Consider the following 27,951-nt stretch of genomic DNA (forward strand, 5'->3'; position numbering starts at 1 on the left):
CTGCATGGAAAACTCCAGCTGCCTAGAGAAGTTTTTTTCACGCCAGAAGTAGAAAGCTAATCAAATGTTCCAAACAGAAATGAGTATAAAGTGGTTTCCACACTATTAGACAGGTTAGGAATGAGTGGAGGTACAAATGTTACCTTGGCATGCAAGTCAGATTCAGATGCCAGTGGCAGACTTTGGAAGCTGTGTGTCTGGCTGTATTCAGTATTCTCATTTCTTCCCTTGTGCACCCCCTTCACCCCAATCACTTTTATTTTAGGGTTTGTTTCTGCCCCCCCCCCCTCCCAAATGGTGGCCTAGTTGCACTTTAGAGATTTGATATAAAGCTGAAATAATTTAATTGCAAAGGATTTTGAGGATATCGAAAATTGCCATGTATTCTAAATTGGAATTGTTTGGATAGGTCTGTTGAAGTATATGGTTTTTGCACCACGTTCCATTTTGTTTAATGAGAAACAAAAATGCCTTCATATAAAAGGATGAAGTGAAAATCTTGTATAGAGTGTGTCATGGATTACCAAGTTTCCATTTGTGTGAAAAGGACTAATTAGCAGTTGCCTTAAATTAAAGGAATTGCATTTCTTCAAGTTGTTCAATGTAATGGAGTTCTATGAAAATGTTGGGACTACTTGGATAAGGCAACATTTGTGGAGAGAGAAATAGAAAAGTGTTTTTTCATCTTTCCAGATCTGATGAAGGGTACTGACCTGAAACATTAATTTTGTTTCTCTTTCCACAGGTGCTGCCTAATCTGAGTTTCCCAACATATTGTGTTTTTATTTTGGTTTTCCAGCTTTTCCATTTCAAATGGTGATGTTTCAAAGTATTTATTTCTGTGTTCTCAGCTCATCCACGCTTCTGTATCAACTCCATTTAATGTTGCAACATCAATGGCAAGCTTTTGAAATATCAAACTGAGATTACCTATTAAGGAAAAGATATTTGTGAGAATAAGGAGAAAAGGGCTTCTGGCAGTACTGCTGTTATTTTCCTTGCATAAACTGAATAGGAAAAGCAGTGTACATTGCCAAGAGATGTTATTCCCAAATATTCTGAAACTTGGTATGAACATCTGGACAATGTCCAGGATATCGTAGAATGGCAAGTGGAGAGCAATGAAGATGAGCTGCACATTAAATGCTTTTGATTAATTGGTGCTTCATTTTGTGGTTGGGAAATAAATGAAATAAATATTCACCTATCATTGAGTTCAGGATGGTCTATTATTACTATTCTCCATCCTACATTTTCAGAAGATAACCTGTGTCTCAATCCCATCCAGATCTTCCAGGATTCATAGCTCATCCTATTTTGTCTGGATTGTGACATTTACTGAAGTGTATGGCATCTGTGGTTACATTCTATCCACTGGATTACAAAAAAACTATAAATGACTTTCCTTCAGCAATCTTTACAAAACACTTTCAATATGAGCTCATTTAGAAGCCTGTTGACTTAAGTGTGCCACTATAGTCATAGAACATAGAACACTACAGCACAGTACAGGCCCTTCGGCCCACAATGTTGTGCCGACATTTTATCCTGCTCTAAGATCTATCGAACCCTTCCCTCCCACATAGACCTCCATTTTTCTATCATTCATGTGTCTAAGAGTCTCTTAAATGTCCCTAATGTATCTGCCCCCACAACCTCTACCGGCAGTGCGTTCCACGAACCCACCATTCTGTGTAAAAAAAAACTTACCCCTGACATCCCCCTTATTACCTACCTCCAATCACCTTAAAATTATGTCCCCTCGTGTTAGCCATTGTCACCCTGGGAAAAAGTCTCTGATTCATTGGTTTATTATTGTCACATGTATTGAGATAAGTGAAAAGCTTTGTTTTGCATGCCATCCAGACAGATCATTCCAAACATAAGCATGTCGAGGTAGTACAAAAGGAAAAACAATAACAGTGCAGAATATAGTATTGCAGTTTAGGTAGACAAATAAGGTGCAGAGGTTATGACGAGGTAGATTGAGAGATCAAGAGTTCATCTTTCTCGTACGTTCATTCAAGAGTCTTATAACAGCAGGATAGAAGCTGTCCTTGAGCCTGGTGATACATATTTTGAAGCTTTTGTATCTTCTGCCCAATGGAAGGGGGGAGAAGAGAGAATGACTGGGTTGAAGGGGTCTTTGATTATGTTGGCTGCTTTCCTAAGGCAGCGGGAGGTATAGACAGAATCAATGGAGGGGAGGTGGTTTTTGCGATAGACTGGACTGTGTTCACAACTCTCTGCAATTTCTTTGCAGTCTTGGGCAGAGCAATTGTGATACCAAGCTGCACTGCATCTGAATAGGATGCTTTTTATGGTGCATCTGTAAAAAAAAAAATGTTGGGTCATTGGGGACATACTGAATTTCCTTGGCCTTCTGAGGGATAGAGGTGCTGGTGCACTTCCTTGGTCCTAGTGTCTACCACAGTTGGACCAGAACACATTGTTGATGGTATTTACACCTTGGAACTTGAAGCTCTCAATCATCTCCACCTCGTCACCATTGATACAGATGGGAGCATGCACTCCACCCAACTTCGGGAATTCAATGACCATGACACTGGGGGGGAAGGTGGTTGTGTTGACACCATACTACTAGGCATTCTAACTCCTTCCTATACTCTGTCTTGTCCTTGTTTGAGAATGAGCTACTCTGATGTCACATCATCTGTCCTTGTGGGATAAGAAAATGATTCACGATCCTCTTGCTCATTCTGACGTAGAACAGCAGATCATGGTCATCAGCACATGCACCCCAATTCCGGAAGCAATAGATGAGGAGAAAGAGCTATTGTATTCAGAACTTGAGAAATCCCAGGCCTAACAGGAAACAAACCAATCCTCTTAGTGACTTCAGTGACAGTCAGAAAGGAGACGAACTTTCTTGTAACATGGCCTTGCTGTTAAGTTATATCATTGTCCAAGCAAAAGGTTGCAAGGACATTTGCATCATTTGTGCCATGGTAGGTGCCAGTGACTGGCAGATTGAGCACTATTTTGTCACCTTCATCAACCTGGCCCTTAAACGATGATGGTCATGACAATGCCAAAGGCCTCAAGGACCCCACAGAGAAAATTCTATTCACTGTTTCAGGTAACTTGATGATTTCCAATCAACAGGAACTGTGAATTGTCAACACTGCCGGTCTATCCTGAAAACCACCATAATTAGCACCTGTGAAGTGATTATAGGTTTCTTTGTGTGATTGTTCTTCACAAAAGCTTTGTTGTCAATTGAGAGGGATTGTGGAAAATGCTGCTTAAATTTGCCTATCTTCAGAAATTTGTTACTATTTGATCTCTGTTGCACGATAGCATGCAAACTGTGATCGTAATCAGCAATGTTATTAATGGTACCAACCCTCTTGGCCTACCTTGCTGAAGTATTACACTTTGCTTCCAACAAATTTCTTGCTGTATAGGTATTGATCTACGGGACGATTGGGTAATTCGTCAACCTTTGTCACTTCCACTCCAGAACTAAGAGTCCTGAATCCTTGGTCATTGAGTTGCAGAATGTAGCTGGCACTTGTGTATGTACACAGTTGGAGACTGAGCTCTGAATTAATCACTGATCCCTTCACCTGAGGCAGATGAAGATGGGCTTTGCATTAAAATCTGGAAGATAAAGGTCTTCTATTGAATTCCCCCAGGGCACAATACTACACACACAAGGCACAGAGTTAGTCTTGGGAAATGTCAACACTTTCCATATCTAAGGAGCAAAAGTGAAGGTAGATATCTATGATTAACTTTGCTGCCTCTTGTGCACCCAAAATGCACTTGGCTGACTGAAGGAAGAAGTGTTTGGTGACAAAGTGCAAGCTCCTTGCCTACCTGTATGCTTATGAGTCATGGATAACATGCATTAGGCAGCTCTGAATTGGATCTGTTCTTGTTCCTACAAATCCACTAAATCCATTGACAAAACAGGCAAACAGTGTCGACATGGACTCCTGGACCAAGGTCTCTAGCATTGATCCCTGATCATGCTCAGCCAGCTTCAGTGGATTAGTCATGTTATTTACATATCTGACACCAGACTTCCAAAACTAGCTCTCTATCTAGCATTTTGTCATTGGCTCAAAATTCCCAGGAAGGTAGAGAAAACAGAGGTTTTTCTAAATCTCCTGGCTTGTGAACACATAGACTAGACACAGAGAATCCAGAAAGGCACCATCACCTAGAGTCTGTACAGTGAGAGCATGCAGAGGACATACGTAAGCAGTGGAAGGGAATGTACGTCACCCCAAACAACCCACACGCCCTGCTTGAGGCAGTCTCTTTAGCCTCCTCAATCCACAGAATTGGTGGAAACAAGTCATTTCTTCATTTCAAAGGATTGTTTCAGAAGAGTAGCAACGAACGTTGCATCTTTCAAATGAGATAAACATAAGAGCTGGTCATTGACTTCAGGAGGTGGGGCGGTGCACATACTCCTGTTTACTTCAACACTGCTGAGGTTGAGAAGGTTGAAAGCTTCAAGTTCCTGGGAGTGAACATCACCAATAGCCTGTCCTGGTCCAACCACTTAAACACCATGGCCAAGAAAGCTCACCAACACCTCTACTTCCTCAGGAGGCTAAAGAAGTTTGGCATGTTCCCTTGGACCCTCACCAATTTTTTATCAATGCACCAGAGAAAGCATCCTATCTGGATGCATCATGGCTTGGTATGGCAGCTGCTCTGCCTGAGACCGCAAGAAACTGCAGAGAGTTGTGGACATAGCTCAGCACATCACAGTATCCAGCCTCCCCTGCATGGACTCTGTCTATACTTCTCGCTGCCTCGGTAAAGCAGCCAGAATAATCAAAGACCCCACCCACCCCAGACATTCTCTCTTCTCCCTCCTCCCATCAGGCAGAAGATACAAAAGCCTGTCTCAAGGACAGCTTCTATCTGCTGATATAAGACCATTGAATGGTTCCCTAGTATGATACGATGGACTCTTGACCTCTCAATCTAGCTCATTATGGCCTTGCATCTTATTGTCTACCTGCACTGCACTTTCTCTGTAACTGTAACACTTTGTTCTGCATTCCGTTATTGTTTTCCCTTGTACTACCTCAATGCACGGCTGGAATGAAATGATCTGTATGAATGACATGCAAAACAAAGTTTTTCACTTAACCATTATGCTGCATACCAAGGTAAAGTCTAAATTTTTTAAAAACTTTGTTCAGCCCTTCCAGCCCAATGAGTCTGTGCTGCCCATTTAAGCCCATGTTAACCTACCCATACATCTTTGGAATGTGGGAGGAAACCGGAGCACCCAGAGGAAACCCACGCAGACATGGCGAGAATGTACAAACTCCTTGCAGACAGCGACGGGATTTGAAACCCAATCGCTGGTGCTGTAATAGCATGACGCTAACTGCTACACTAACCAATTTACCAATTTAATATTAAATGTACTCTTAACAGAACTCTTTCATTCCAGCCAATATTCCTTCCAAAAATAACTAGCTTTTCACCTCATCCACTGTTCATTTCAAAAGTTAATTTGTATGAAGCTTCTGAAACCTATGGTGAATAATAAATGGAAGTCTCCTTTATTGCAAAAGATGGTAAGGCTTTCCTCTTCAACCATGTGTAGAATTAATAGGTTGGTGTCCACTTTTCACATCAAGATTGCAAAACTTGGAATTATCTTGGAATTTGTGTAAAAAAAAGCTTGTGGTATTTTAGTTGGTTAATTATAACTTTAAGAAAAAGTGACATTTATTAGTATTTACTTTCAAATTGGATAGCTTTTTAAAGCAACTCAAGATCAAAGGATATAAACGTGACAATGTGGTACTGAATTACTCAACCCAGTAACTGTTTCCTTGTATATAGAAATTTGTTGTTGTCGCATATTTTGTGTTTCTAAATAGGATGGGTTTGTGATCTTTTGGGAAGGATTAGGTCTAATATTTGCTCCACAGGAATCCACTTGAACACAGCAAGCTAACTATTCTGATGTTTCTGAAATTAAATAAAATGGGGTGCTTATTCAAGTTTAGCCAAATGGGAAATGGAATTTCAGTGGTCTGCTTTAATTACTTCGTGTTCTACTGCGCATGTTTCTATCTGGATTCTTTACCAGCTGATCAATTTCAGTAGGATCAATTCTAAATGGTGTTTTTTTTTGCACCCAGTTTGAATTGATTTGAAGAAAATTATGAAGGAAATAATTTGGTTAAAATGTGAATGTTTTGTTCAAAATCACTTAACAGCACTTTATGCTTTATCTAGGGCAGTTTCCTGTATTCAGATTGAATTGCATTAGTGTTGCTGCTTATAGGTTCTGTATTGTACTAGTACTTAGAGTATTTTAAATACAAATTCAAAATTACCATGTTCACTTATCACACAATCATTTGGGAATATTAAATAGTTACATTTAAAGTTTAACAATAGCTTTCAATATGAACTTGTGATTATTATGAAGGAATCTATTTATAAAGGCACCTAGATCGTTATGTCTTTGCGGCTCATGCCCACAGAAGGGACTGATTGTTAAATGATCATCATCAGCTTTACTTCCTCATTACTGTAATTAAAAAAAGAGTAGGCTCTGAAGGAATTTAAGCTTAATATATATTCAACTGCATTGTACCTTGGCCACAGAATTTAGTAACTGCATTTCCATTCTTAAGAGGGTGTCTGCCGTGCAAAGCAGTAGGCCAAGGCTACATAACGTAAACAGTTGAAAATGCCATTTGAGGATCAGATACTGTTCCACAGTTCAGTGTGAAGGAAGGAAATAGTCTCATACAAGTGTTGTGCTCCATTTTGCTGCTCGATGGGTTTGTCGTGAAGGAAGACATTTCTATTTGGACATGGCTTAAACAGGAAATGGGGAGGGAGGGGATAGCAGGTGTTAATATGTTTGGTATATTCCAGGAATCAAATAGTTTCTTGGCATTGCTCCCCATTCCCATGCTCATTTTGTTTGTAATTTCATCGTCCTGCAAAAAACTACTTGTTGAATTCCCTATGTGATAGTTATGAGAATGCTTAAGACTAATAAGTAAATGGTACACAATGTTGAATTGAACTCTATCCAAAAAAAAATCCCATTCAATTAATCTGATGTTTGTTGCTTTTAGGAAGTCCAAGACCAAGCCAAATGGCAAAAAAACAGCAACAGAGGAGAAGAAATTGTATCTGGAGCCTGAATATACCAAAGCCAGAATAACAGATTTCAACTTTAAAGAACTGGTGACTTTGCCACGTGAAATTGACCTCAATGAATGGCTAGCCAGCAATAGTAAGTTTCTGCTGTTCACCTCAGTACAACTGCCAGTACATTATAAAATTTTATTCCATAATAACTTTTGAAGAGGGGGTTGTGGAAGCTGGTGTGGAGTGTGAACTTCAACATACCCAGGTTGAGCAAGAGAGTTTACGTTGATGCTGTTTGTTCTATTTAAACAAGTTGAACTGCATTGTTTTCTAAAATAAATAACTAAAATCTGAATGCAATTAGTCCTCTTCTGTTTTTTTCTGCTGGTTTGTTGAATAAGCTGTTCTCCAGTACGTCATTGGTAAAGCAAACCAATTGATTTTTATATGTTGTAGTTGGGTAGAAGAAAAATCACAAAATGTTTCCACATTTGCATATGCCCCTGGGGATCCGACTTATCGCTGATATTGGCAGTTACTTTGTCAGGTGACAATATGCATTATGGCCAAATAATTATGGCATCTGAGTTGCCCAGCATCTTCATTCATGAACCAGCTGAGAATTTTACTTTCTGGAAAAAAGGGAAGAAAATTGGCAAGAAAAAATTGTGCATATGAACAAATTATAATGTGAGCCACAATCTCTTAATAATCTCAAGTTTCAATGCAGGAGGCATTTCCAGATGGTGCCAATTTGTCTAAAATTGCTTAACCTTCCTTACCTTGCTAGGTTTATATTTTGTGAACTTGTGAATTATACCTTGTGAATTAAATTTAGAATATCCTGACCATGAGGAATTTTAAAGGTAGAATTTTAGTGGATTCAGTACTTTGTCCTTGAAATAAGTGATTACATTTTTATTGTTTAACTTTTAGTTTGCTGTTTGCGATGCTATCTGTTGTTCATTGAAAATGTTATTTCACATCAATATATTGATGATGATAAAAACAAATTTTAACTTTTCATCAATTGTGTTTTATGTATTTGATGAAATGATCTTAAGTAATTACCATATGAAGATTTTCTGAATTTTTCTGCTGTACAATGCCAAACATTTATTTATTTATATTTAATTTATTAATAAATTAAATTAAAATTAATAAAATTAAATAAAATTAATTTACAAGTATTTATTTGGTAATACATAACTTTTTTTCCTCCCCAAATTTTTAGCAACAACATTCTTCAATCACATAAACCTTCAGTACAGCACCATCTCAGAGTTCTGCACTGGAGAAACGTGTCAAACAATGACTGTGTGCAATACGTAAGTAAAATTTGGGAGAGGACAGATTGCAAAGATTATAATCTTTTTAGATGTTGAAACTCAAATCTCAAATTTCAGTATGAATATGCATTGACATCAAGTATTTTCCCTCAGATTTTCTTTAATGCTCATCTCATTATTTCACATTTTTACAATAATATGCTGATGCATTGAAGAAAAAGCAGTAGATCCCACTATTGTCCTGGGGCTAATCAGAAAGAATATAGCTTCAATGTTTACTGTTGTCTTTCAATTTACTAACCTTATTATGATGACCATAAGAATGGCATGGTGAATAATTCATTTAAATTGTAGCATTATTGTGGGACAGCAGGAGTCCATTTGATCTGTCAATTCTATGCTGGGTTCCAGTAGAGCTATCCTATCAGGCCCATTTCTCCCACTCTTTAATCATAGTCATGCAAATTATTCGTTCTCAGGTGCCTATCCAATTCCCTTTAAAAGGCACTGATTATTTCTGTTTCCCCCCTTCCTACAGGCAATGAATTCACCATCTGCTAATGAGAACAGCTTCCCTCTATCTACCTTCCTAAACCAGTCATGATCTTGTAGACTTCTATCAAATCTCCTCTCAACCTTCTTTGCTCCAAGGAAAATAACCCCTGCTTCTCCAGTCTAACCTTATAGCTGAAATATCTCATCCCATCCACGGAACGTGAATATATGGATGACATTAATCCTTGGTAAATTATGTCCACATTTATAATTTCTTAAAATTTATTTACATCAATAACTGTTAAAATCAAGATGCAAAATAAAGAAAAAATGAAGATCCTGGAAATCTAAAATAAAAATAGAATGTTGGAAGCATCAGTAGGTCAGGCAGCATCTATGGAAGGAGAAACAGAGTTAATGTTTCAAGTTGAAGACCCTTGATCAGAACTGGGAAAGTGAGAAAACTTTTAAGTTGCAAAGAGCATGGGGCGGGATAAGGGGGATATCTCTGGGTGAGGCCAGCCTGTGTTATCTCAATACTTTATTGAGCCACCTTAATAATATACTAATAAGGGCAGTTATTGAGAGAAAACAGCAAAGAAAGAGACATGTTAAAGCTGTGGAATGCAGGGAGAGTAGTTGCTGAACCTGAAACCCAAAAACAGAATTTTGGAAATGCTTCCCACATCACAAACTTGGGTTATTCACTCTTTCTGTCAGTATCAGAACTGGCCAGTTATACAGCTGTAATATAAACCGCACCCCCCCCCCCCACCCCCCCCCACCAAGAAACTGTCTTTTAGCTTTTGGTTTAGCAACAGCTCTTGCCTGTATTTCATAGTTCGAACATGTCCCTTTCTTTGTTTTCTCTCATTCAGACCTCATTAATCTACTAACCAGACTGTCCCATTAACATTGGGATCACCTGGACAATTATGGCCTCGGCCTATCGGAGATATTCCCTTTGTCCCATTCATCTCCTCCACCCTCTTTGCAACTTGAAACTAATTTGTTTTGTTACTTTCCCCAGTGCTATTGAAGGGTCTTTGGCCTGAAAAGTTACCCCTTTTTCTCCTTCCACAGATGCAGCTTGACCTGCTGAATGTTTCCATCATTTTCTAAAATTGAGATGGAACTGTGCCATTTTGCTAACTTCACAAGGATGTGGCCTGTAATATTGTAAAATCTTGCCTGATTGCACAAGGGGAAGATGCTTTCAGATGTTCCTGATGTAGCAGTCACCCAAAATCTAAATTAGTGTGCCTTTTGTTTAGTGTAGATGTTACGTTAAATCTAGATAATGCTACTCTTGTAATTGAGGGAATGTAAAGGTTTAGCCATAGTTGTTTCTCAGCTGGATGTTGCATGAAAGAGTACAAACATTTGAAGGAATTTGTGGCTTTTTGGACTTTAAGGAAATGAACTGAATCATTTAGAAGCAATTCTTATTCCATTACTTACCGATGTCACCATTCATGCAACTTCCTTAGTGGATACCAATATTTTGACTGCATCAGTTCCACTCCATTTTAGCCACAAAGCCTACTAACCAGAGTTATGTATAGGTTTTATAATTCATGTAATTTTTTTTCCTCATGCAATGGTTGGTTAATGACAAAGTAGCTAATTGAGACAGCAAAACAACAATCTGTTCATCTGTGTGTCCTTAGACATATGGGGCCCAACACCATATTTCCGGCTAGCAATTTTGTCCCTTAGATCATAAATTTTACATGTTCTTTTGTGTTCTTTAAATTTCCCTCTTGAACATGTTTTGGCATTTTTTTCATTGGTGCAAGGGCAACAGAGTCCCCACCTCAAAAGCCAAAAATTCAAAGGTGTGTATTCATGATGGATTGAGGGTGATAATTTAATACCTTGTATTGCATCATATTAGTGAGCATTTTTTTCCTTTTGAAGCACTAAGTATGTATTAACTACAGGTGGAGATGTGGGTAAAAACAAAAAAAAAGTTGTAAAGCAAGAATTAAAAAGAAAAACATCACCTGGGGTTATAATGCAAGCTCTTGCATTTGTTCTGAGGGAAAAATGAGTTGATTTGTCTACTTTAAACCTGTTGAGCTCTAGAAAACCAATTACCAACTAGCACTACTCAGATCTAAATTTTAGATTGGATTTTCTTGCTAGCCAAGGTCTGAACCAGCAGGAATCTCTTGATCCCTGAGCTTGTCTTATCCATCACACGCTACCTGACATTTCCAGAAATTTCTGACTATTCACTCACTTGCTGGCTCCAATTCATGTTTGTGATTCTAAAATTATTGTCCCTCGTCCTTTCAAAACTGCATTCATTAACTGGATTAAAAACCAGAAATGTCAATTGCTCTTCCAAACCACTACTCCAAATACAATTTTTTTTTCCACAAGTTCTTCAACATATCAGAGTATAAAAATGTGTGCTGCTAACTCCTCTTGAATTCCTCTAAGTGCTTCAGTGGCCATTAGGGTATTGAATCAAAGACAGCAACACCCTCGATCTTTGTTTATTGTGATGTCCTCTGGTGCATGTGCTGTATTGCATCACCTTCTGTCCTGTATGCCCAAATCATGTTGCTACTATTTTGTTGGTATGCTGCAGGAGATTGTGTGCTACACTTGAATTTCCTGCCTGAACACAACTGTTCCCTGAGCTTTTAGGTTTCTTCCTCCTTAAAACCCAACTACATAACCAGAAGTTCCAATCATCCAACCCTGTCTGTTTCTTTGGCTTAAACATTTTTCAAACATCCTGTTAAGGCAGTTGGGAGCTTTTTGTTAAGCATGAAAGGATCTCAAAAAAATGTAAATTGTTGTTTTGAGCTCATTGAAAGAGCTGCCATAAATTAGATTTTGACCTTTATCACCATAATAACAATTTTTAACTAGGGACCTAAAGTGTGTGTGTTGCCACCAGTACGGTACTAATTGGTAAGCTAGTTTGTAACTGCAGTTTTCACAATCCAGATGGGAAACAGTGGCATATTTAGGATCTCATTTGCTTCTTGCGAGTTTTAGCTACTTCTTGAAACCTGAATCAGTGTAAAATGAAGCTGAAGAACAAATCCTAGAGTATTCCAGCACTTTCACACTGTGATTTACTGATTTTGTTTTTAGAAGTGCTTAAAGACTTGAGCACTAAACTAAATGGAGTTTAGCAACTAAACTGAGTTTGTAAGCTGCTGTTTCTCTTGGCTTGGCTAAAAATTAAGGAAACTGGATTTTTGTTGAGAGTTGAAATGGTGGTTACTTAGGGGACCTGACTGCAAGTTCACTGCCTTGCTGTTAAATCTGGGCCCTCATCAACTTAGATACTTTGCAGATTCTAATTCAACCAAAGTTCTTTCTCCCCCCCAGTCTTGTCTGTGTTCCAGATCTCCTGAATTCTGTAGGCTTTAGTTTTGATGATTCTTTATTTTCATATAAAGAGCTTCTGTTAAAGTTATACTGCTGACATTCAGAATTGCATAATTTTCTATTTGGCTACCATTCAACTTGATTGGTCTTCAGTCATCAGGAGAACTGTGATGTGAGCAGGCTGGTCAAACCTCCTTGAAAAACCTATTTAATTGCTTGTCAGCAGAATATGTGGCACTGATGGATGAAGGGTTTTAAAAAGTGAATGTAGTTTGGCCCAAGTTACTTTAATTTTGTTAGTAGTTTGTGAAGAAGCTTTTGCACTATCCTGTGTCAAGTTAAATCTTGCAATTGATTATAAATGAATTGTTAGCTTGCATTTGATTTGATTTTTGCAGTTTTGCTAAACAAGGTCGATTACTTGGTGATAGTGACTACAACCAAAATAGAAAGAATAGCAAACTCTGGCAGAAACATTTTAACTTGCTGAAAATTCCACAATTTTGTCTGCTGCTCTCTGTTCTGAATAGGCAAACTGTTGAATCTGCAAATATAGCTATTGTCTGGTTTGCATGTAATGAGTGATACAGGTTTGGGATGTTGGCTTGGGAAAAGGCACTAATGTTGTTGCACATCCTTACAGTGGATTTGGGGAAGATTTTATAGAACCATCATTGTTGATATCTCTCCAGTGTCATGAGATGCCTGCTGTCAATAGTCCAAGTCTTGGAAACATACAGGAGGCAGAAGTCACTGCTTTCAAGGAGACCATGAATTTTTGTGCCAGGTTTGAGGTAGTGATCTTCAAACACCCTTTTTCCTTGGATGGCCAATGGAAGTAATAGCATATTGAAGGCAATGGTGCATTTAATCACCAAAGTCTGCCTTAGCTAGGAAGTGATTGCCAAGATTGGGTAAACTGTCCATACGTTCCAGTATTACTGTCAAAATGATGTTGTACAGCAGGGACAGATTAGTGGAAGACCTTTTGTTTTGCAGATTTTGAGTGTGAAGCCTATCCTCATGCCTCAGTGTCTGAGGTGATGAGGTTGAGCTTAGCTTCTAGAATCGTACAACATGGAAACTGGTTCTTTTGACCTGCTGAGCCATGTTGACCATTAACCATCCATTTGCACTACAATGCTAATCCCATTTTATTCTCTTTTTTACCCCCCCCCCCCCCCCAAATGCCAGGGGCAATTTATAGCAGTCAATTAACCTCAACCTGTGCATCCTTGGGGACTAAGAGGAAATTAAAGCACCCAGAGAAAACCCACACAGTCACAGGGAGAACACACAAATTCCACTCCATGTCCCTGGAGCTGTGAGACAGCAGCTCAACTGGCTGCACTACTGTGCTCTTCCCAATGTCACTTGCATACTGGAGCTTTATGACAATCAGCAGCATTGACAGTAATCACACTTAACTTTGGGTAGGCCACACTGTTCGCATGCCCAACAACAGGCTTCTCAAACCATCACACTTATGGTGACAGAGCTTGGAATAAAGACAGTGGAGAAAAATTCAAAGATATGTTCAAAACCTCTGAGTGTGTGCAACATTCCTACAAACTGAAATGGAAGCAAGTCATTCTCGATCACCAGGATCTACCAAATGAAACAATAGAGGTTTATTTGCTCAGGATTACTCTGCTTCACCGGAATTTGGGGATTCTACGAGAGAGATCTTCAACATGTTGGGGATAAAACTGATATTACTGTAACCATTGTTTCCAAAGTAGTAGTCTTTATCTGAGATTATTTAAAAGAATAGAAATCCTTAAGCAATTTTCATGTCACTAAACTAGTGAAAACATTTAATGTCTTACTTGGAAAGTTAGTTAACTGAGAAGTGTCGGTGCTTTAACTGGAGATTCTTGTTTTTACGCTATCCCCATTATTTCTAACAGGTTAACTTAAGGATGCTTAATAGTTGTATTTTTAATTTAAGTATAATTGTTATATTTTTCTGCAGATATTTTAGAATTTCACCTGCACTGACAAAACAGCGCAGTTCCCCTGCACAACTTACCTGTGAGGCTTACTTTAGTGTATCTTCTTTGTCTGAAGATGCAGTTTTACAAATTCTATTATTCCAATGCATGGTCATATTAGTGCCAAAGATCTGATTTTTCTTTGAACTTGATGCATACAGCTGGACTCTCAGCACTCCAGGCTGGTTTGGAATGTGCATGTACATCTGGATTTAATGATCTGATGAAGCTCAAATATAAACTGTGTAAAAAGAAAGTAAGTTATGCATCTTCACTATATTTATCTGGTATTTTAAAACTATTGTTTAAATCTGTCTTTGCTTATCCACTTGCAGAAAGCAATGTATGTGACCATGAGCATTGTTAAAATATCTGCAAGATTAAGGATGGAATAGAATAACAGAGCAAGGTTGTGAGGAAAGGATAGGATTTCATAACATGGAGGTTGTACTACAGCAAAAATAGGGTGTACACTTCATTTATAGGAATGCAGTGATTGAATTAAAGAGGGTACAGAGAAGCCTTACGATGATGGTGTCGGGATTGGAAAATTTTAGCGATCAAGAAAGATGGCATTGACAAAGAGGTGGTTCAGGTTCAGCATTATGGAGCTGCATAAACTTAAAGAGCTTAGATAAAATGGATAAAAAGGACTGGCTTCCCTTAGATGAGAGGTCAGTAACACAGACATAGATTTGAAGTAATTAGGAGAAGGATGAGAGAGAATTTCTTTCCCCCATTGCAAATTGGTATGATTGTCTGTAACTCTGCATGATAAAGGCAGGAACTTTCAGCATTTTCAAAAAAAATAGTCAAGTCACACAACGTACAAGTCCAATGCATTGTAAAGTGGGATAAGGCTAATTAGCACTTTGGCCTGTGTTGCCATCTCAGAGTGAATGATGTACTCCTGTGCTGTAAATTTTTGATTTTATTCCAAAAGGAATGCATATTATTTGTTTCAGGTTGATTTAGAAATATGTAAAAAAAAAATTGGTTTGTTGCTATATTTTCATTACAAGCTGTGAGATATCCCAGAGTTTACTATTTATGCCAGTGTAGCTGTAAATGATTCCAATTGTTTTGGGTTGTGTTGGGAGAGTAGGATGACGCTGAATCTTAAATTTTGTTTTTGGAGGTATGCTAAGAAATGATGCACACTTGAATTTTTTTATCTGCAAAAATCATACGTGAACAGTTTCAAGATAGCTTTTTTCCGAAAGTTAAGTCAGAAGATTTTGAACAACCTACTTGTTTTCTTTGTATTTTGTTATTGATTTGTTATCAGGAATAGAAAATAATTTGCTAAACACATCTAAATTTTCTACAGCTTGGTAGCTTACGGGAGCTGTTTCAGTTATTTGAATTGCATGTTTCAAGGCAGCATTGACCAAGGGTGTGGCAGTTGCTGCAGCAACCCCATCATATGAACTGATTGCTGGTTTACAGTTTTGTTAGATGGTTTGCAGCACCCTTGACCTGGCCTACCAAGCTGTAATTTGATCAAGAAAGCTCTTTTATTCACTGAGCTTAATAGTATATACTTTGTTCAGGCAACTGAACAGGTTAAGTACTGAAACTTTTGTGCAGGCTGTTGTGTTGTTTTCCAGGTTACCACATGGGATAAACTACCTTGCGAGCTATCTCTACTTCTCCCAACCACAAGTTGAGATTCAATTGTTATAACTACGTAAATTTTTGAACGGACAATATTGCTTGGTGGTGTTGTGGATAGTGTAGAAGGTTGCCATAGGTTATAACTGGATATAGAGGGGATGCAGAGCTGGGTGGAGAAGTGGTAGGTGGAGTTCAGTCCAGAGTAGTGTGAAGTGATACACTTTGGAAGATCAAACTTGAAGGCAGAATACAAAGTTAATGGCAGGATTCTTAGCAGTGTGGAGGAACAGAAGGACCTTGGGGCCCAAGTCCATAGATCCCTCAAAGTTGCCGAGCAAGTTGATGGGGTGGTTAAGAAGGCATATGGTATGCTGGCCTTCATTAGGCGGGGGATTGAGTTCAAGAGCCACAAGGTAATGTTGCAGCTCTATAGAACTCTGGTTAGACCACTGGTTGTGTTCAGTTCTGGTCACCTCATTTATAGGAAGGATGTGGAAGCTTTAGAGAGGGTGCAGAGGAGATTTACCAGGATGCTGCCTGGATTAGAGAACATGTTTTACGAGGGAAAGGTTGAGTGAGCTTGTGCTTTTATCTTTGGAGCGTAAGAGGATGAGAGGCAAGTTGATAGAGGTGTATAAGATTATGAGAAGCATAGATAGAGTGGACAGCCAGCACCTTTTCCCTAGAGCGGCAATGGCCAATACCAGAGGAAATCCATTTAAGGTGAGTGGGAGAAAGTTTAGGGGAGATTTTTGTTTACACAGAGAGGTGGGTGCCTGGAACACACTGCCAGGGGTGGTGGTAGAGGCTGATACAATAGGGACATTTGAGAGACTCTTAGATAGGCACATGGATGTAAGAAAAATGGAGGGTTATGGGCTGTGCAGACGGGAAGGTTTAGATTGATCATGGAGTAGGTTGGCATAACATTGTGGGCCGAAGAGCCCGTACTGTGCTGTACTGTTCTGATATGAATACCTACAGCCATGGGGCACTTTAATGTGAGGAACAGTTCTCCATTTATGCCGTTGGCTGTTCACACTCAGCTTGAAAATGGCAAATATGCTTCATTTCTGAGGGATCCTCCAAAGCTTGCATAAATGTATACTTCAATTTTCCAAATACTAAGTTTAAGGAAGGACATTTATCATTGAGACACTTAAAGAACTGCGGACACAACAGAACATTTAATGTCCCATCAAGATTTTACATAACTTTTCACCTCTTGTCTAAATGTGGCCAGTGTGTCCCTGTATTGCAGCTTTTGTATAGATGTCAGTCTGTTGAAAATGCTGTTCAGAATCTTGCCGTACACTCCTATGTAGCAGGCAGTTTGCACACAGCAAGATGTCGAATGGTATTGAGAAACATGACAGATACTGTATCTTAATGCTATTGTCAGGATACTGGGAGAACACCCCTATCATGCACTTAATGAAAATGTGTCATGGGATTTTTTTTAAATCACCGAGAAGTCGGAAATGGCTTCTGATCCAGATCTCGCCCAAAGAGCAACACCTCTGACAATGTGACACATGACAACAATGTTGAGCCAGATTTAAGCTATTATATCAAGTCCTGAACTGGCTAGACTCCACAATGTTTCAAGTGTTACCACAGGGCCAATGCTGACACTTTTTCAAGAAGGATTAATCTGTAAATTTAAAAAAAGAACTTTTTTTTCTTTGACAGCTATCTTGGAATTGCACAATAGCGAGGTTCTGAAGCTCATGAAATGATCTCATTATTAATATTTGGCAGATTAATGGTGATTACATCACCATGATATTATGATGTGTACCTCTTTCTATATGTTTTTTTGTTCTCTGGAGCTGTTTACCAAGGTTGTTTCAGTGCTTTGCCAAATAAGGGCCATTTTTATATTGCCAGCTTTCACAAGAGAGATTCTTGTGTTCTAGGTCCCTTCTATGGTTAAAGTATGTTTTCTTAAGTGCATGATCTCTACAACTGCATTTTGAAGCCTTTTTAGGTCTTGTAGAGTGTTAGAAACTTGTTGCTATATGGAAATACCAGGTTCCTTCCCTGCATCCTATGCTTTTACTTTGATTAAGTAGTCACAATCATTATAGTTCTTCCCAGACACTATTTGAAAATAAAGTGGGACTTCAGTACTTTGGAAGTTTTGAAAACAATTTCTTTTACATAATTATAAAGGTAAAAGGTTTTCAGAAGTCAATTCATTCTCAGCATAGGAAAGCATTTTATTTCCTTCGATCTGTATTTGCAAAATTATTCAGTGTGACTCTGAATGAAGGCTAATTATTTGCTTAAATTGGGCTTTACTTCCCTGTATATTATTTCTGCTTTGTAAACATGGCTGTTGGCACATTGTTACCAGAAATTTATCTGAAAGAAAAACCTGCACCTTTCCATTTAAAACAAAATCAGGTTGAAAACTGAACATACTTTATTGGAAGTTGTAGACTTTCACAACACAGTAGGTGGTCATCAAGTATAAAGTAGTTCTTGCTCTGTGCAATCACTGAAATTTCTACTTGCAATATATTCAAAACAATTAAATCCAATAGTTATTGTGGATGTTCAGGTTGATTTATACTTTGTAATGTATTTTGTTATCATCTTGCATTTGTTCTTCTGAACTCAAAACTAATGAATTGTTAAATCCTGAGAGCCAATTGTATCTAACCTTCAATTTTAGTTTGTTAAAAGCTGTCAGATTGAGAGAGAGAGAGAGGGGGGATCTTTATTAGTCACATGTACATCGAAACACACAGTGAAATGCATCTTTTGCGTAGAGCGTTCTGGGGGCAGCCTGCAAGTGTCATCACACTTCCGCTGCCAACGTAGCATGCCTACAACTTACTAATTCTTATGTCTTTGGAATGTGGGAGGAAACCCACGCAGACACGGGGAGAACGTACAAAGTCCTTACAGACAGCAGCTGGAATTGAACCCGGGTTGCTGATGCTGTAAGAGTGTTACGCTAACTGCTACATTACCGTGATTATAGATATCACTTGCATATAGATGCCATGCGTGTTCAAGGAAATCTTAACATGAAGTTTGCTTCAGACCTAGCCTGAAATTTAGAAATACCTGTGCCAACTTCCATTTATGTAGCACACATACGTGCTCTGAAGTGTTATTTTACAATGAGGAGTGAAAGGGTACACTTAACATAGTTGTGAGAAATGGAGTAGCTGGGTGGAGGACAAAAGGCAAATTTGCAAGAGAAGATCAAAGGTATTTTAGAAACTATAAAGAAGGTGGTAAGGTGAGGAAACTAGATGTGCAAAATGATGTGGGCTGTAACTTCAAGAAAATTATGAAATTTGTTACCGGAATTGATGTGCTGAATTTCAGCTTAATAGGACACAAAGGTTGCATGTGATGACACTGCAGTACCAGCAGCATAAGGAGATTGAAACCACCAGATACAACCTGTCTCCCTCTTACTTCCTCATTCCCTTGTGCTCTTTTACTCTTACTCTCATTTATTCCCCAAGTAATCGCCACTGCCGGGCAGCAATCTGCATGCACCCCTGCTCTACTCCCTCCATTATCCAGGGCATCCAGATTTTGAAATGACATTCTGGTCTGAACCTGTTGTTTGCCTGTGGCTAAATATTTTCCTGCTATGGTCACAAGCCAGTGCTTGAAAAATTTGGCATTGCATAGGGAAGGGCTGACACAGGAATGGGGAGGGTAATCAGCACAAATATTTCTTTGTGTGAAATTTGAGATTCTAGTTATCTGTAGTGGGTTCTGATTGAAATGCTTTCACACTACTGATATTACTTGGTACATTGTTGCTTTGGGTGTTCATAAAGGTGTTTATATTTAACTTGGTGCCTAATTTCTGTTTTTTCCTTGAACCCCCCCCCCCTTCCCTGATCAAACAAAAACTCTTAAAAGGAGAAATTATCATTGAATCTTTTCCAGCTGAACATAACCTCAGGAGTATCACAATTTAGCTAATAGTGTTAATGCTGTCATAAGCTTTTGTTTTGAATTGGAATGAATAGATTAATTCCTGAAGAGTCTGCTTTATTGTCACAATGACGATAAAAAGTGTTGCCAACATTGCTAGGTACTTGGGGTACACAACCCCATATGTTTGCAACCATCCAAAGATGAAACTGACATCTAACTTCTGTTTACTCATTTACATAGTGCTTGTGCAATTATACTGTGAAGGAAACAAGCTGTTCATTTTCTCTTGATAGTTTATAATCCAAAATAAAAGCTCCAGATGCTAGAAATCTGAAATAACTGAAAATGCTCTTTTTAAAAACTGTCAGGCATCAACTGTTGAAAGAGAGAGTTAATGAGAAAGACCCTTTGTCAGAACTGGGAAAGAAAAAACAAGTTAGTTTTAACTTGCAGAGAGGGTAGGGTAAAGATCACTGGAACCTGACCTGTTTCCAGCATTTCCTGCTTCAATATTCGCATTCACTGAGAATAAAACTTCTATAGCTCCACAATGACTGAGTTTGTTTTTTTTTGCCATATGATTAATGTTTTTAAACTGTTTGCCACTTGTGATACATTGTATTTGTTAACACATAGTCTTGGGGTCCTAACAATGCTCATGCGTACCATGTTAACTAAATGCAAGTAGCATTTTTTCCAGTGGAACAATTATGTTTTCAATCCACCTTGTTTACCAGCATTATTTTCAAATGGCTTCAGATTTCTGGGCTTGTTGTTGATTTACCACTAAGTTCAGGATATCTTTCACATTGGGTGGCAATAATCCAAGTCTACAGCTAAACACTACTCTTAGCCCTTTTTAAGTTTGCTGGCTTAGTAAGAATAATTGTATGCTTTTTTAGCACCTTGGGCTTCTGTTTGGGACGAACAAAAGTGGCCAAGTCTTGGATGGTTAGCCTCCCTTTTATAGTCACAGGTTGTAGATGGCAGGAGTGTTGCGGAGCTACTCCAATGATTCCATCATGTCAGAGTTATGAGTTACTTTGTTTAATCACACTGGTTTAACCTCTGAACTATGCTGAGTGTTCTCCCACCTCATAATGAGGAAAATCAATGCTTTTAAATTGTGGATTGTAAATGTAGTAAAGCAAATGTACAAGTTAGACATTAGGGAAAGTAACTGTGTTTCAGAACCCAGTGATTGACTAGCAGTTTTAAACTTTATTAACAGTGCAATAGAGGTGTATAGTTCACAACTTGCAAAACTGTATCCTACAAAATCATGAACAAAGTAAACTATGTTCAAAATCAAAAAGTTATGACAGGAACAAGCCTGTTAATACAACTGGAAAAAGTAATTGCCTTAATATTGCTGGTAAGACAGCAGTAAGTGTGTAATACCTGCATACAGCAGTGTTTTTGTAGATTTAACCAACACTGATCTTTCTCAACTATTCTTAATTTTGAATGAAATCTGAATGGATCACCATGTCAGTGCTTTAAGATGTAATAACATTTATGGGCAGACACAGCAGCCAATTTGTGCGCGGCCCGACATTAACAGCAAAGATAAAAATGGCCAGTTAATCTGATACTGGTGTTAGCAGAATAAGCACTGACTAGGGCATGCAGATTTGGTACTCCTTGCATGGTACCAGAGGTTCCCAAGCAGATACTCAGGGCCTTGATTCCTATCTCTAATATTTCAGTACTTCCATGAATGCTGACTTGCATGTTTTTTCAACCTTGGGACTCTGATATGTAATCTAACACTAAGGTCAGTGCTTCCAACCAGGGCAAAAATAAAGGAGACTGGTTGCTGATTACACTTTTTAAAAATGTTTTTAAGAGTGTTCAAAATGAACTGTGTAAATATCAAAATTAATCTTCCCTTAACTTCATTAAGTTTTCATTTCTGCTCAGTTGGAGCAATAAAGGTGAGAAAGTGGAGAGCAAATTCTTGTTGTATGAAGTTTGTGACTTGGAAGTTACTTTCCCACTTTGAGGGTTACTGTTGAGGTTGCAGTTAGTACCTGTACAGAACTGATAGATAATCTTTTCTCATTAACAGGCAATATTATTGGTACGATGAAAGGGGAAAGAAAATCAAATGCACAGCCCCACAATATGTGGACTTTGTAATGACTTCTGTACAAAAGTTTGTGACAGATGAAGATATCTTCCCAACAAAATATGGTACGTTATATAGTTTTTTTTTCTGGGTTTGTGGGTATTTGATTGAAAAGCAAATGGTCCTGATGAAAAGTCATTGATCTGAAATGTCAGCTCAATTCCATTCTCCAGAGACATTGACCAAGTAATGTTTCCTGTATTATTTTTACCTGTTGAGTAGATATCTGTATCAACATCTATTTTGTATGCCAAGAAAGATGGTTACATCATGATTCAGACATGGATCAGCATATAAAGAGCATGGCTTTGAGTGACATCGCATTGTTGGAACTTTCACACATTTGAGAATTACTTGGTTTGCCTAAACACTTGTTTAAATGCACTTCTTGGGAGACTGAGCTATGTGATTTTGGGATTTGAAACAGCCTATTCAGCTCCAAATTGCAAACCTCTGAATTAGCTTCCCATAAAACGAGAAGATTGGATGAGAATGCAGCTGGCATAGTTATAAGTTTGCAGACAGCACCAAAATTGGTGGTACAGTGGACAGTGAAGAAAGTTGTTTAAGGTTACAATGGGATGTGGATCAACTGGGAAAGTGGGCCAAGGAATGGCAGATGGAATTTAACTTGTACAAGTGTGAAGTGTTGCATTTTGGGAAGTTAAACCAGGGCAGCACTTGCACGGTAAATGACAGGGCCCTGGAGAGTGTTTGTGGAACAGAGACACCTGGGTTTACAAGTACGTAGTTCCCTGAAACTGGCGACGCAGGTAGACAGGGTGGTGAAGAAGGTGCTTGGCATGCTTGCCTTCATCAGTTAGGGCAATGAATATAAGAGATGGGACATGTTACAGCTGTATGCGACTTGAGACCACACTTAAGAGTATTGTGTGCAGTTCAGGTCACCTAGTTATTGAGGAAGGATGTCATTTAAAGACATTTAGACGAGTACATGGATAGGAAAGGTTTTGAGGGATATGGGCCAAATGCAGGCAAATGGGACTGGCTGAGCAACTTGGTCGGTATGGACAAGGGACCAAGTTCCAGTTTCTGTGCTGTACAACTTTGTAAAGATCTAATGATCTCAGTTGGTGGATGTCACTTTCCACGATGTTTCCTGAGGACTAATGGAGGGGGATAGGGTGGGGATGATAGATCCTGGATGTCATGGTCATAGAGTATGGAGTGCATGGATTTGAATGAGAGAACCAAAAAGACAAGGAGAAGGAGCTAGTCAAGTTAAGAAGGAGCAGTGTTGTAACTGAATCAGAATTGTTCTGAATGATTTGGAAGTGACTAAAGCGGGAAGGAATGCTCTGGGAAATTTTTGATTAGCAAATGAAGTTGGCATGAGGAAGAATGTTAATGTAGCAATAAGTTAGCATTGAATGATATGACAGTGGAGGAAGATTTGTGGCTTTCAGAAGGAAGTTGAATCATTATTTTAAAGCTGTGAAAAAAAAAACGCAGTGCTTTGGAGAAAGGGATAAGATGCTTTGCTCTGGCAGAGAACTAGTTTATATTCAGAGGTCCAAGCTGAATTTGATTCTCCTGTGCTGTTCTGATTTTTTTTGAATCAAACCTTTGAGGTAGGACAGCCTGGCAAATGGAGGTCTTGACAGAGTGCTTCAGGCAATGATCATCCCTAGGAATCTACTGACTGAGTTTGATTTGCATCTGGGGATTAAACTGGTAAACCAAGATTGGTCCTCATGGATTTGGTCAGAGCAGATCATTGGAGATTGTATCTGACTGACTGGGGTGGTTTGGATCTTGATAAATCTGGCAACTACTGACCTGGAATTGCAATTAATAAATAGTAACTGGAAATGAAAGTGTTAGGGGAAAGATGGGGTTGGATGATGAAATGAAGCCAAACAATGTATGTGTGGAAAAGGGTATAATTGAGCTATAGGGAGAAGTTGAGGGATAAGAATGAGACAAAAATTAGAGCCTTGTAATGCAACAGATGGCCACGATAATTCAAGGGAAAATGCCAGATCAAACATTGATTACTTTTTATAACTTGGAATAGAATTAGGAGAAGGCAGTGTTATTGGGAAGTGTGGGCTGGTTGATTTCATTGAAAGGGTAAAGCAGTATAGAACACCATTGTTATATTTCTGGTCTAGATCATGCAGTAGGACAGAAACTAGGAGCGGAAAAGGGGTTAAGTATCTCTGTTTTGTACAAAGAATATTCTTATAAACTGTCTCCTTGATGCAATAAGTGAAAGATGCACAACGCATAGTTAATGTCATTGCTGCATCTTGAATTTCTGTTGGGTCAGGTTTTTACTAAGTTACCAAACATGATTGAATTGCATTATCACTTTTTTATGCCTGCCTACCTCACTAACATATGATGAGACTTAATTTGTTTGATAGGCCTACCAAGGTGTTTACATATTTTTGAATCTGATCCCTAAAATATTTGGCTAGTGATTTTCAGTGAGGCAAGTAATTAAATAATGATATAATTGGTTTCTTTAAACACCAGTTGCAATCATTCTATAGAAAGCTTTTATACAATGCTTCAGTCTTTTGTTTCATTAATTTTGATAGTACTATTACAGATCAAGGAAAACAAGCTGATTGGTACTTGGCAGAATGAATTGGGAAATCACCAACTAAAAGATAGAAATATTTTGGCAGCTCCTTGTAAGTTTTGTTGCTATCTGAGGGAGATTGGGATGCTGCAGTCAGTCATGTCCTTGGTGGATGCTGAACATTCATTCACCTTGAGAAGATAAGCATAGGTTTGATACCGTACACTGGTGTGTTACTCCCTCTGTTGGCAGGTAATCTTAATCAGTAAATATGGAGTGTAAGATGCTGGTCATATGGTCTACATCTTTTTGTTTAACCTATATGGGAACCATATTTTCAATTAGATTTTGGACCAAATGTGTACATTTTGTGTTAAACTTAGTTCTTGTATTTCAGAAGCAATACAATACATATTTTGCATAAATGGCATACAAGCATTGGTTGTAGAATGTAGTTCTGTCCTGTAGAGAAAATAAATATCCTGTGTAATATTGTATTTTTTAAATGGATGAATTTGTTCATTTGGTGTCATATTTGACCCCAAGATGAGCTGGGGGGTGGGGGGGGGGGGGGAACACAATCCTTTACTAAGACATCTATTTCTAAATTTTTAGATTACTCTTGGTGAAGTGTATAGCAAAGGTTGTTTATGAATGCAACTTAAATTTTATGCAGAGAATCACATTTGCATCAGATCAAGCCTGTATTATAGGTTAATAAGTGATTCAACTTTCCTAATTTTATTAATTGATATCTGTTGGACTTTGGTCTTTGAACATCTGTAATGTTTGTCACATGATCCAGCAAAAAATGTAATCACATTTCCTGTGCCTGATAGTGATGGAATGTAGTGTTTAGGATCTCAAGTTTTTTGGCATTTGCTTGATGTGCATATCAGGAAGAGCACGTTCGGAGAAAAGGACTGGGCTTTGCCAAAGTGATTAGTGGGTTCCTCTCCTATCTGCTGCTGGTTCTGCTCTTACTGTTTTTTTTAATTTTAAAGTCATGGACAGGAACATAAAACACTTGGTGCATGCACAAAAAAAACTGTTGGAGTAATAACACATTATCTTAACAAGATATCTGTCCCCATCCATCATCTGTCATGAAAAGCCACTGGAACAACAGCGAGAACTGTGGTTGATTTTCTTCATCCTTGTACCACCAAGGCCAGTTTTAGTTCCTGCACTTTTGTACATGGATTGGCTAATTTAGCACAGCACATAAATCAACAAGTACTTATTTGATCAAAGGAGGGAAGTCGAGATACGTTCTTTGCGTTTTGTTTCTTTTTTATTATTTGTGGGAAAGTCTAGTGTAACTATGCTACTTTTTTTTAAACTCAAATGTTCCTTCTTCTAATTGCAGGCAAAGAATTTCCAAACTCCTTTGAATCTTTAGTAAAAAAGATCTGCAGATATCTGTTCCATGTACTGACTCACATCTACTGGGCTCATTTCAAGGAGACTGTTGCATTGGAGCTGCACGGACATTTAAACGCACTGTATATGCATTTCATGTTATTTATAAGGGAATTCAATTTGGTAGATCCCAAGGAAACGGTTGTCATGGATGACCTGACTGAAATCCTTTACAGCCATGCAGCATCACAGAACCACGTCAAGGAAAGATGAGCCATGTGCAAAAGAAGGACATTTGATCATGAAGACTGTGGGACTTAACTGTGCAGGATTAAGTGTGGAATTTAATTTCACACTCTAAATGCAGTGTTTACTTCTAGGAAAGAACCACGTTTGACATGGGAAGATGTTGTGCAGAATGGTGGTACTGCCATTTTTAATATATTATGATATGTTATTAAAATATGACTTTTAACTTTGAAGTGGCATGCTGGCAAACATGCTGTTTACTGCTTCTCCCCTACCGAGTAGGAATGAAATGGAATAGTTGAGTCTTGGTTTTAACCCAGGAATATAGAGGTTTGAATTTGTATGGTTATAATCTTGGAATACTGGAGCTATCATGCTGCTCTGGCAACCAGTCACGTACCTCTTCATTATTCGACTTGGACCAGTTATACACGACAGGAATATTTTTTCTTAGCACATTTTATCTGCAAGCTCCATAATTGTATTAAAAAAAACTTAAACTGCAGCTTGTAACAATACTTCTTTGGCTTGCATTCAAATCTGTGGGAAGATTTTTTCCCCCTCATTAAGCAATTCTATAATCAGTTAATCTCGCAGATTAGCCTCAATTTTAGAGAAGTAGTCAAAGCCAGTGCTGCTGGAAGCAAAAATAGCTTGCAAGGTGAGCATTACAGTCAGGCCTGGTTCAGTACCATATGGGAGCCTTTCTCTGGCACATGTTAATGGTGAGCTCTTGTTGCTTCTCATCCCTGTACAGCTATCTGAGAAATGTTCCTGATCAGGTAGCAAGAGGAAAGTCAGGCTGATGTTCCTTTTGAAGATGGTCACTTCAGCGTGTGTACACACTTTTGTAAATATTGTTTGAGGTTGGTGTGTTGTACATGAATGCAAGTAGCAACCTTGGTTTTTTTCCATCAATTCAATATTGATTTATGGTTATTTTCAGTTTTGCATCTTCTAAGTTTAGCCAAGTAGCTTGCCCTCATGTTTGTTAGGAATACAGATGGGGGAAATTGGGGATCAATAGACAGATTTCCAAGCTCAGTTGCCTCATTTTTAGTTTTAAACTGAAGGGCAGCACACAATATTTCACTTTAGTTATCATTTTATTAGAAGTGTAGGGTTTTGGTTTGCTGTTTCTCTTGTGTTGGAACTGTTGCACTTGAACCTTGTAGTTAACCATGGTTTCCAGGTGTTTACAAGCAAGTTTATTTTGTTTTTGGCTTCATTAATATAAAGTTATAAATAAAAAGGTGATACAAAACAAAAGCTTGCCCACTTCATGGTGAATGTTTCTGAAATGAATTTCTTTGGAAAGTTGTTCACTGCATTCTAGGTCTCTTGTGCTGAGAGATGACATGGTATGTCACCTCATGTACCAAAATGCAATCTAACATGGTGTTTTTGTGGAGTGAACATTATTGTGAAATAATCCTTCTGTGCAAGTTATTTTTAGGCTGGATAAGATGTTGCCTGTACAACTAGGATTTACTGCTTTGCTTATATTTTACTTCATCTTCATGAAGGAATGTGATGTTGCAGCCACATTTCTTCCACCAGTGCTGCTCATGCAACCACTTATGGAGGGATATGTATTTTTTTTTAACGTTGCCAATGAAGTGGGGTGGGGGGGGGGGTTATGAATTAGAGCAGGGAGTGGAAATGCAGCCTTGGTAAGTAAACTTAAGCATTTGGCCTTTGAGATGCTTGTTTACCAATAGAATTTGTACAATTATGCCACCTCAAATCAAAATTATTCATTACCATAATGGAATTCCATAAACGGGAGTGTGTAACTGCTTTTAGCATAACAGGACAGCATGACCACACCACCTACTTTTCTAAAGTAGCAAATTTCCTCAGCTTATATGTAAGATT

General features: G+C 38.4%; 1 protein-coding gene across 5 annotated transcripts in view; it reads left to right on the forward strand.

Annotated features, from left to right (window-relative positions):
• Positions 1-27,342, forward strand: part of LOC127577862 (MOB kinase activator 2) — a 174,976-nt gene extending 147,634 nt beyond the window's left edge. For all 5 annotated transcript variants that reach the window (XM_052029485.1, XM_052029484.1, XM_052029483.1 and 2 more), the window contains 4 exons: positions 7,101-7,261; positions 8,351-8,444; positions 21,852-21,976; positions 25,832-27,342. In XM_052029485.1, coding sequence (XP_051885445.1) covers positions 7,101-7,261; positions 8,351-8,444; positions 21,852-21,976; positions 25,832-26,097 — 646 coding nt within the window. In that variant the 3' untranslated portion in view covers positions 26,098-27,342. The remainder of the gene's footprint in view (positions 1-7,100; positions 7,262-8,350; positions 8,445-21,851; positions 21,977-25,831) is intronic.
• Positions 27,343-27,951: the final 609 nt, after the last annotated feature.

Source organism: Pristis pectinata, chromosome 14 (assembly GCF_009764475.1).
Source record: "Pristis pectinata isolate sPriPec2 chromosome 14, sPriPec2.1.pri, whole genome shotgun sequence".
Lineage (NCBI taxonomy): Eukaryota > Metazoa > Chordata > Chondrichthyes > Rhinopristiformes > Pristidae > Pristis > Pristis pectinata.